General features: G+C 33.3%; 1 protein-coding gene across 5 annotated transcripts in view; it reads left to right on the forward strand.

The window, feature by feature from the left end:
- Nucleotides 1–11,805, forward strand: part of LOC145295876 (E3 ubiquitin-protein ligase TRIP12-like) — a 279,814-nt gene that overhangs the window by 151,613 nt on the left and 116,396 nt on the right. For 4 of the 5 annotated variants that reach the window (XM_080141617.1, XM_080141619.1, XM_080141618.1 and 1 more), the window contains one exon: nt 7,832–7,906. The exons of the other annotated variant lie outside the window; for it this stretch is intronic. In XM_080141617.1, coding sequence (XP_079997743.1) covers nt 7,832–7,906 — 75 coding nt within the window. The remainder of the gene's footprint in view (nt 1–7,831; nt 7,907–11,805) is intronic. 5 annotated transcript variants of the gene reach the window in all.

The following is an 11,805-nucleotide window of genomic DNA, read 5'->3' on the forward strand; positions in this document are numbered from 1 at the left end:
ATCAAGCTGAGGCAAAGCTTTAAAAATTTGAAAAAAAAAAAAAAAAAGCATTGTTTTGTTTGTAACAAACTTTGTATAAGGATTATATTCTATCGAATGTGCACAAACTGGTTGCTATTTTATAGTTCAATACAACTTTGATGTTATAAACATTTTAAGTCTTTAGATACAACTTTTCAGTATTTATTCTTAAAAAAATTAAAGGAGATCCTGCAAACATTTTGTTCTCACAATAAAAAGTGGAGAAAATGTGTTGACAGGTAAGCAAAAATCAAAAATGGAATTTAAAATTTTAATGCTACTTTAATAACAAAACCTATATAAGGAGCAGACTATGTATCACTTTCACTTGGAATATCCTATCTTAAGGTATGCATATGCCTGGAAATATAGGGTAGACTAGATTTTCAAGTTTTGGTTGTACAACGGCTAGAAGAAGAATGAACTCTGAAATATCAGTTTTTCTTTGCTTATCTTGGCATTGATTTCAGTTTGGATTTGCGCAACCCTTTTTTCAAAGTTTTCAATACATATCACCCTTATAAGAGGTATGCATGATCTCTCAAGAGTAAACAGACAGCTTCTAAAACATTTATTTCTAAACATATTGTAACTATTTTGATCATTGTTACGTTTTTGGTATGTTTTATAGTTTATTTTTTTATTTTATTAAAATATTATAGAAAATCTTTTATGAATATACTAGATGCTTACATGATCTGTTGGGTCATTATTACTATTCCAATTTTTATGAATTTGCAAATGAAATCAACTATCACATGTTAAAATATTCTTTTTTATAACTATAAATAATTCTTTTTACTTGTATCTTATCCCTATGGATAATATACAAGTATAGAAATTTATTTTACTGTAATTTGCATATGTGTTTACAATGTCTATAAATTAAATTGCAAAATAAAGTGATTAAAATGTGATGTTGAAAGTCACTTTCTCTAAATGCTCAGAGATATAAAGAAATATTAGTGATTGGATCAATCTACTAATGTATGTATCTTAGAAAAAGTTTTCCAGTGTAAGTGGGTGGCTATAGTAGTAGATTTCAATGCGAGAGTGAAAATTTATCCCCCTTTTTTTTTTTTTTTTTTTGTATATATAACTAACAAAATATATCAATTTAAACAAAAGTAAATGTACAGTTTCTGAAAACACATACTTATAACTGGCTTAAATTTCTGTCAACACAGATTTTCGTATGCAGATTTTGGTTAGAAAACTGTACTCATTAACAATATTGCGGAGAGGATCTTGCTTTACTTTATAAGATTATTTCTAAGTATTGGTATGCAAAGTTGTCCATTTCTTTGAATTTGCATTCTTTTATTTTGATATGAAAATATTAATTCTAAAACATTTTTATACAATTTTTTCTGTATTTTATTTAAAAAAAAAGAAAAAGTGACATTTCCAGGAAATATGAAGGTATAAGTAATATACATTTTTATAAAAATCTGGTAATAGTAATTAAAAAAATTGTTTTTGCTTAAATTATAATAATTACTATTATAATTGAGAAGCACCAAAATTTCAACCAAGTGTAATTAGCTGATGTAAATAATGCAGGGTAATAAAACCACTGATTGGTTAGAAATATGAGTAAGCACAAGTGAGCTGTAAAAGCAACCCTAAAATATAAATCTATGCAGTTCCTTTTAAATTTTTGTGTAGCTTATTTACTATAATTATATTTTTTTTTCAACTAAGAAAATTAAATATTTGTACGAAGGGATATGCTATTTTTTTGATTGACCATGTTTTGAAGCTAAACCTAAGGGGAAGGACGCCCCTCCATTCTTGGATGACATCCTTCCTAGAGCTGCTGACTCGAACAAATTACTGGTGTGCAAATCTAAACTGCTTAAGGAGTAGATAGGCACTGTCTATCGCCCGGCTTCCATACTCCTTCTTTGCCTATTAGCCAGGCATAGAGGTCGAAGCATAGGGATTCGACAAACATTTAGTCGTCAATCATGTTTCCTGACTAGGGCAGTGAACGCAGATTTCCCCCTCTCCTGACACATCCCATCCCCCTCTAAACTGGGCAGTTGGGAGTGCTTGAACATCATAATGCCAGTACAAGTAGATTGGGTTGACCATCGTCTGATGGGTTGAGGGTACCGGATTGACAGTTCCTGGCTGCTGTTCCCAACTGGTATGACAGGAGCCCTAACTCTTTGGTAGCGCTTAGAGCGGCTGCTCCATCAACAGTTTAATAATATCGGGATGTTTGTAGTGCCATGTCACGCATGGAAAGGGGCCCTGCACTCATCCCCGGTGGGCTTTTCTGAGGCCACAGTCCTAGTAGATGGAAGGTCAGCTGATGATCTACTTGCGTTGCATGCCTGGTGTTCTGCATAACCACTTGTTCAGCACCCCTTACCTAAACTTAAACTTAAAAAAAAAAAAGGACAGTACAATCTAAAATTACGCTTATACCAGGACAAAACTCAAAGAAAATCAAATTGCCTCCTCCCTTGAGGCTTGCATTTATTTACATCCGTGGGCTTAGAACTAATTTAAATGATGTTGAAGCATTTCTCCTAACAAATACCTCGGATATCTTAGCACTAAGTGAGACTAACCTACACTCCTCCATCCCCTCTAACTACTTTAACATGCCCGGGTATCTCCCACTCTGCCGTCAGGACTCTGACAGACATATGCACGGGCTTGGACTCTATATTCGAAACACCCTCCCTCTGACTAGAGAAAGAAAACTAGAATCGGACGATCAAGCCTTTATGTGCTTTAGACTTAACATGCAACATAATATTAGTTACTTTTATTTTCTCTACCGCTCTCCCTCGACCCAGGACTGTACTCTAATAAAAAAAGTCTCTGACAGCATAGATACAGCACTTTCCCTCGACAATAGCGCACAAGTTCATGTATTTGGTAACTTCAATGTCCACCACAGTAACTGACTTGGATTCTCTAATTACACAGACACAGCTAGTACCACAACACATAGCTTCTCTATATCTCATTTCCTATCACAGACGGTTACGTTTCCAACTCGTTTCCCTGACCAGTAAGAGCAACATGCATCGCTTTTAGATCTGTTTCTGACCACAGTTCCTGATGATTGTGTTACGAACGCCCACAGCCCACTTGGGAATGCTGATCATGTAGTGATAATAGTTGAAATCACTCTAAACTCTAGAGCCAAAATGGAAGAGCCATTGCTCAAAACAACGAGATATTATAAAAAGGCCGACTGGGAAGCCATCAGGGGTCTCATTAGAGATGCCCCATGGCGAAATATCTTTTCACTTCCTGCTGAACAGTGCACAAATGAAACCACTGAATGGTTCAAAACAGCAATTGAAGCACATGTCCCCACGCGGAAATTTTATAGCAAGTCCCACTCTCCCGAATGGCTTACTTCCACATGTGCAGCTGCCATCGCGCAAAGGCAGCACGTATACCACAGATTTAACCGACATAAATCCAGTTCAAACAGACAGAAGTATATAGAGTCAGAAGTAACTGTAAGAAAGAAATAGCGATAGCTAAGAGAGAATTTAATGAAACCACCCAAAAATGCATTGAAGCTCAGAAATTAGGAACCCGTGACTTCTGGAAAATCTACAAAGTGTAGTAAATAATGGGCAATCAACAATTCCTCAAATATCCAACAATCATGAAGTTGTTTGCTCAGCAACCGAAAGGTTAATATGCTTGCCACTTGGTTTGCCTCCAATTCCACATTAGACCCTGCAAACCACCCTCTCCCAGACTTTCCTTTGCGGACAGATGCCACATTGACGATCTGGAAATCACCCCTTCTCAGGTGCATGCCATTATAAATATCTTGACACTGCAAAAGCATGTGGACCTGATCTCATCTTGGCTGTGCTATTAAAAAAGTGCTCCGCCGAAGTAGCTCCAATCCTCTCCAAACTTTACAATAAATGCCTTAATGAATCTTGCTTTTCTGCCTGCTGGAAAACTGCTTCTGTGGTACCAGTTTTCAAGAATTCTGGCGAAAGAACTGACCCAGCAAATTACCGCCCCATTAGCCTCCTCCCACTTTTTGCCAAAATATTTGAGTCCATAATTAACCAAGCTCTAGTCCATCACATTACAGATGCTAAACTTCTTACCAACCAACAATATGGATTTAGACAAGCCCGTTCCGCCGCAGACAATCTAACTGTAATCTCCGAGTGTATATACCATTCACTTGACAAAGTAGGGGAGGGTAGAGCGGTAGCTCTAGATATATCTAAGGCTTTTGACAGGGTATGGCACGAAGGCCTTCTCAGGAAAATCAGATCATACGGTATCACTGGAAGAATACTTAACATAATTAAATCCTTCTTAGATAAGAGAAAAATCAAGGTTGTCCTCGATGGCCGTACATCTGAACAATATGATATAAATGCGGGAGTGCCTCAGGGGTCTATCCTTGGACCTCTGTTATTCCTAATATTCATAAATGACCTCCCTGAGAAAATTGTCTGTGAGATGGGTATATATGCTGATGACACCACGCTCTATAACAGACACGACAGGAAAACAAATGAACACATATCTAAAGAAATGGCAGAAACACTAGAGGATGACCTCCAATCTGTAGTGGAATGGGGACAAAAATGGATGGTCACATTCAATGCTCCCAAGACTAAACTTGTTTCCTTCAATAACTACAAGAAACCTTCTCTACCACCAATAGCAATGGCTAAAGACTCTTTATCTGAAAGCACATCTTTTAAACTCCTCGGCCTAACGTTCACGGGAACCATGAGTTGGAACAATTACATTGAGAGCATTGCCAAGACCGCTGCAAAAAAGGTAGGTTCTCTCTACTGTGCTAGAAAGCTACTGACCCCTGAAAGTATCTTGTACCTCTATAAGGTAACCATTCGCCCATGTATGGAGCATCTGCTACTAGTCTCTCACTCCTAGACAAGGTTCAAAAGAGAGTTGCTAACCTAATATGTCCTGAACTATCATCCAAGCTTCAGCCTTTGTTCCATCAACGCAATGTAGCATCCCTCTGCCTGTTCTACAAGTACTTTAACTGTGTATGTTCGGACGAGCTGCAAGGACTTGTACCCCCTCGACGTAAATACTCCCAACAAACCCGACAAGCAGTGCAATCCCACCCCTTCACAGTAGAGACCCCTAGATGTAAGAGAGCCTTCTACTCCAGTAGTTTTTTCCCCAGAACCGCTAGACTTTGGAACTCCCTGCCATGTTCCTGCTTCCCTAACTGTACTGACATGCAGAAGTTCAAGTGTAACGTGAACCAACATCTTGTTGCCCAACTCCCCACCTAGTATCCCTTTAGCCTGTGCCCCTAATAGTAGCCCCCTACATCAAAGTGTCAATGTGCCTTGTTTGGGTGAAAATGTAATAAAAAAAAATAAAAAAAATTATAAATAAGAGGCAGACAACTCAAACTATAATGGATACAATTTATGATAAAAATCGTAAAAATGATTTAAAAAAAAAAAAAAAATAAAACTACTTGATCAATTTATATGATTTTTGGAATATGGTATCTTTGTTCCTTGGAGAGTTTTCTGTATTTATTTTTTTTAACAAATAAAATTCTAAATAAGAACCCGATATAACGATAAGACGTATATTTTAAATCGCTAATAACCACTTTTTTACAATATTGCGATCAACAATCAAGTGTGCATTTCATGTTTTAAAACTGATTGTTCCATACTTTTTCTTATCTCTAAACATTCAACAATACATGTTTGAAACAAATTGTTGCGCTGACAGTTGAAAGAAGAAAACACATAGCTGCCATTGCTGGTGTTTTTGAATCTTGATTTTAGAAAAGAGTCTTCATGCTCCAAAACTATTCTATTTATCAAATTGAACAATGTTTTTGAAAAGATAAACCAAATTTTAACTTTATAAAATTCTTGTAACAAATTTTCTTTTTTTTCTTAAATCTTTCTACAATTTTATGAAGAATATCTTCATGTGTTATATCAATGAAATACTTTAATGTTGTTTTTCTCTCCTGACTCGATACTTATTTATGAAACATTAGTTGTATGTATTATTATTCATCGGACTACTGTTCTCATCTGGAGTGTGAAAATCACACTCAAGATGAGAACAGTAGTCTGATGAATAATAATACAAATAATCAATCCTCATCTCAAAAGTCCAAAAATGAAACATTAGTTGTTGGCATCAAATTAAGAATTTCTCTTGGCTCGGTATATTTTGTTTGCTTGTTTATTATTTGGATGATTTTTCTGCAGTTTCTATTTTGTTTTTGTTTTATTTTCTGTTGAGCACGTTTTATTAGTTTGTCTTCGATCTTTACATCTTTTGACTTCATTACAAAACTCTTCTATCTTTAAAGATGGTCATTTTTTATTCATAGTTTACTATCAAGTATCTGTTGTTGCTTGACTAAAATGAAAATATACTTATTTTAATTGAATATATTTTTCCGTTAGCTAATTGAAAGTTATTACTGAGGCTTAAATATTGAAATCTATATTTTATTAATAATAAAAAATTAGAATTTCATGTTGATTTTATGAAATATTATCTTGAAAGTAAATTTACGGTCGATGTCAATTTTAAATAGTTTTAAATTTATGTAGTAATCGTTAGATTTTCAATTATTTTTTAATTGTACATTTTTGGTGTTATATTTTAAATTTTCTAAATTCTTATTGGATGATTAAATAAAATCTGTCTATGGTTGCAAACTAATGTTAGATGTGAATTATATGCAGATGAGTGTATGCTTTAAGTTTCACTACTTCATGAGTTTGCTTGTAATTTTAAATCTTGTTTCAAATCATGAGACAAAAAAATGTGATGAATCAAGTCAAAATGTATTTGGACGATTATCCTCATCTTGATTTTTAGGTTCACAACATTAGGCTGGTGCAGCCTTTGACCTTCAGGTGCATCTTTGTCAAACTTGAGAACCTGTACAGAATTTTGAAACAAACCTTTTAAATATGTTGGCTAGATTGTTCTCATTGTGTCCTCTATGATTGATTAGAAATATTAATTTTGTTATTAGTTATCACTTGTAGTAAAAATTAAACCTTCAACCTCAAGAAAACAATTACTGAGAACTGATTGTTAAAGTTTGGAGAATTCTGTTATGAATTTTTTGTACTTATGCAAAATACGGGCTGTGTTGAAATGATATAGAAACCCATTTTTAACATGGAGAGAGGAAAGCGTTTTGTAATTATTCTATACTTTCACCTAACAATTTAATAAATTAGATATAAAACTTTAATTTAATTTGAAAATCTTATCTAGAAACATAGCATGTTTTGTATTCTGCCTAAGTACTAAATTTTCTGAGTTTTAAACTTAATTTTGCATAGATGTGTAGTAGTACTGCTTGTTACTATAGAACTTTTTTTTTTCTTTGTGCACTGATACATCCTGAAGAAGGTCAAAGGTTACATTGGCCGGAATGTGAATATAATAACCCAGATGAGATTATTAGTTTGAATAATCCAAATTATAAGTTCTCATCTCAAAAATTCCTAAACTTAAAAACATTTTTTTAAAAACTGTATGCAATGAAATTCATTTTATTGTAGAATAGAATATTGTGCTGAAACTATTTTTATTTGCTTCTTTAAACATTTTTAGTATTTTACTTGTTTTTAAACATTTTTTTTTTTATACGGTTTAAAAATTGAAAACTTTAACTTGTCTATTCACCTTTCATCAAAACTTTCCACGCACTCTCATCTCCGCATCTTGGAATTTCAGTTTTTTACTGTCCTTCCTTTTTGCACCTGAATACGTTAACAAAATTGGGTCAGTCGTAGATACTGATTTCTGCTTTCAGCATCCAGCTCAGCAGGGGCCACAGCTATGACTTCAGAAAGTGAATCTGAGGAATCAGACATGGGAAGATTACAAGGTGTGATTTCTACCTTCTCAAACCTCTACTACTACTACTACAAAGCATCATATGCAATTAACACGTACACATGGTGAAAAAAAATCATTACTTGAGATCTCAATAATAATAGGATACATATTCCAGCTTATAGCTTTCAGTCCTTGCTTTATCTAAATGCTATATAGAACTTATAATTTCTGCTGTAGTATTCATCTTAGTAGAAATTGCAATGTGCTGCTTCAGAGGAAGACAATCTATAAGGTGTTAACTTTTAATTTGTCTTTTTGTGCTTTATAAAATTCTTTTAGGAAGAAACTTTTTCATGAGTGCATGTCAATACTTTAAATTTTTTTTCCTTAAAAAAAAAGAAAAGAAAACGGTGCTACTTCGTTATTCGAGTGAAATTCGAAAATCAAAATATTGAATTTCAAGTGAAATCAATAGTATGTACTTGTAATAGTTGTACATGTTGCAATAATAAACAGATCCAAAAATTTTGAAAAATAAGGTAGAAAATTAATTAATGAAAATAGTTTTTGAAGAAAATTAGCAAAAATTGAGGGGGGGGAAAAAAAAAAAAATTGCTAAAAACAAATTGGAGAGTTCGAATCATAACAAGGAAGGTAATTATTTTCTGAAAAACTTAAAATCTTAGACCAAGTTAGCGAAACTCAATTTTCGCTAATTGTTTTTGAAAACGGTTTTCATTTATAATTAGTTTTCTACCTTATGGTTTTTCATAATTTTTAGATGTTTTACTCATTTAGACATGACAGTTAAGTAAATACCGTTAGTTTTATTTGAAATTTAATATTTTTATTTCTGAATTTTGCTCTAATAACGAAGAAGCACAAAAAAAAACAAAAAAAAAACTAAAACCTATTAACATTAATTTTTTATACTTGTTATTTGCATGCTTGCAAATATTTTCAAGCTTTCAGCCTTGATAATGGCATGATGGAATTATTTAACATTGTTGCTTGACTAATTGCTTCATAAGTTTAACATTGTTTTTTCTTTTCTCCACCTCCATTGACATTCTTTTTATTTAAGAATAGTTTAACTAATCCTTAACGTAGACTTAAAAAACAATCTGATTTTTTTTTCATCCTTTTTTTCTTCAGATTTGATATCATACACAAAATGTTATATTCTGGTCTAATATTTGTACAAATGGAAACATTTACAAAAATTATTTAATTCAGAGGCAATCCAAATTATATACATTAATTTCACTGTAAATATAACTATTGATATCCTGGTTAATTTCAACGTTTTTTTTTTTTTTTTAATTCTTTAGCCAAACGAAATTGATTGTCCTTTTCATCTTCTGTAAAAATAGAACCTGTTAAGGATCATGGTCTGTATTTCTCCTTAGTAAAAATTTTTTTTTTTTTTTTTTTTTAAATTTGATGATCTTTCTCATCACTATTCATATTTGGGGTGGAAGTAGAGATGTTTTCCACTACTGTATTACATTTTCTCATTGACTAGATGGTCAAAACAAGAAACCTTGCAATATTAGGTCTTTCTTTTAAACTGCTTTTACTGCTATGATAGCTAACTTTGTGAATATGTAAATGCTAAATCACCTTTGTCATACACTATTAATATTTAACTCTATTGTGACATGAATAACAGGCAGGCATTTGATTATGTCCCTTAAAAGATTAATTTTCAATTTTTTTAATAAAACTTGATTTGAAAAACAAATGTTTAAAAATAACATGTTTTTCTTATTTTTCTGAACACTTATATTTGAGTCGGTACTTCTGCACTTTAGTGTCCGTTTTTCCGTGAGTCGCGCTTGGCAACGCCCGGTAGAAAATGCCAGATTATAACAAGCGAGCCAAAAGAGACACCACTAGCAGATGTTAAAAAACTGAAAGAAAAGAAAGGAAAGAAAAGAGTTTTATTGCAGGTCTTCAATCAAAACAAAAGAAAATGAATCAATCTAGGCTGGAAATAATTTGTAAGTTCACAGAAAACGTCTTCGCATTTTGTCAGGAAAACTAGCTGCTAGCAGCAACAAAGAGGAGATGCAAAACATGTCAGTGAAAGTGCATCATGAAGAAACAAAACAAACGATAGTTTTGACTGGAGGTACACTAATGGCCATTGCATACAATGGATGCCGGTAGGCCATGGAATCTTTTTAAGAGGTCCCATCTCCTGCTACCTATGATTATATGAATTATATATATTTGTGGGCGTTTGAAATGGCAACACACAAAAACTCATGGTGAGAGTGCGATATCGGGTCAGATCACACTCTCACTCACTGGAACAACTTTCTGAGGGATATTTGGCAAGGCTATTTTCTTAGGAATCTCCAGCAGATTGAAGATCCAGCATACACAGTGGAAGTTGATGAGTCTGTTTTCATTAGACAAAAACATAGTGTTGGGAGGGTCGTCAAACCGCTCTGAATTTGTGGAGGATGTGACTCTGCTGAGAAGGAGGGTTTTCTTGTCACAGTCCCAGACCGTAAATCAGAAGCCCTTCTTCCGTAAAAAAAAGTACATACTGCCGGGAACCATGATAGTTTCCGATTGCTGGAAAGCATACTGCAAAGTAGGATCAGAAGGCGAACATCTTACAGTTAACCACAGCCTTCATTTCATGGACCCTATGACTAGGGCTACCACAAATCAGGTTGTGGAAGGAGTCAAAGCAATGAAATAAGAGTGCATGGAACTAACTGCGATCTGCTTGACAGTTATTTTAGTGAATTTATGTGGAGACAAATTTGGAAAGAATCATTTTGTCTCTATCATGAAGCATATAGCAGAAAGTACCTGGTTTAGGAACCTTTTCCTCCTCCTTCTACATTCTCTAACAACCTTTCTCAGCCTACTTTGCTGTCATTGGCTGCTTTACTTCAACCAGTAGAAAATATTATCCTTAAAGAAATAGCCTACCTTCAGGATATCGCAGGTTGCCCAAAAGATTATACACCTAACACACAATAACTGACAACCACAAAAAAAAAAGTTGTATAAAAATAATAAAAAGTTTTTTTTTTTTTTTTTTTTTTTTCCCCGCAAAAAAATGCATAAACAAATTGTTTTACAAAAAACTGCAGTCATTGGCTGGCCAAAATTGGGGGGGATTATTTCCCCCCCCCCCCCTCACATAACAAAAACAATTGCCTAAAAAGATAATAAAACGGTAAAATGTTTGTAATTCTTACGATAGGTTTCTGTTTTTGTTTCTTTCTGTTTTTTTGTTTCATTTTTTTTTTAATACTTGCATTCTCTCGTTATAGTACGGCGGTTATTTTCTTTACTTGGTTGTTATATAATCTAGTGTTTTCTGTTTTTTGTCTGGCATTGCCGAGCACGATTCACAGAAAAATGGGCACTAAAGTGCAGAAGTACCTTTGAGTCTATTAAATAGCTCTTTTCAATTAATATCTTAGAAATAATGGGTTTAGCCATTGAATAATAAATTAGAACATGTGAATGTGTTAGTCTCATCTAAAATATTCAGAAATGTTAAAACGTGTGACTTTAAAAGTTTGTAACTACATTGAAAGTTAAAATTTTATTTGGAAATTTGAATTTTTCAAGTCAAATGTTACATTTTTAATTAATAAAACCAAACTTTATTAAAGCCTTTTACTTATTTCTAGTTAAACTTTTACTTTGGATTTATAAGGAGTTACATCAAACAGCATTCAATGGCTCAACTAAAAAAATTAGCCAAAAACTTGTTATAAGAACATCCAAAGAAACATTTTAAATTGGACATATGTTGGGCGTATTTAATTTTGAACTATCATATAAGTAATTTCTGTTTTTGCTCAAATGAAAGGTAAGCTAAAATTTACAGGTGAACATTCGCCTTTGTTTAATATTGCAATATGAGCACTTATTTTTTGTCATAAAGTTATGAATTCTATTTAAAAAGTATTT

The sequence above is a fragment of the Euprymna scolopes genome, chromosome 16 (assembly GCF_053919585.1).
Source record: "Euprymna scolopes isolate OS-2025 chromosome 16, ASM5391958v1, whole genome shotgun sequence".
Lineage (NCBI taxonomy): Eukaryota > Metazoa > Mollusca > Cephalopoda > Sepiida > Sepiolidae > Euprymna > Euprymna scolopes.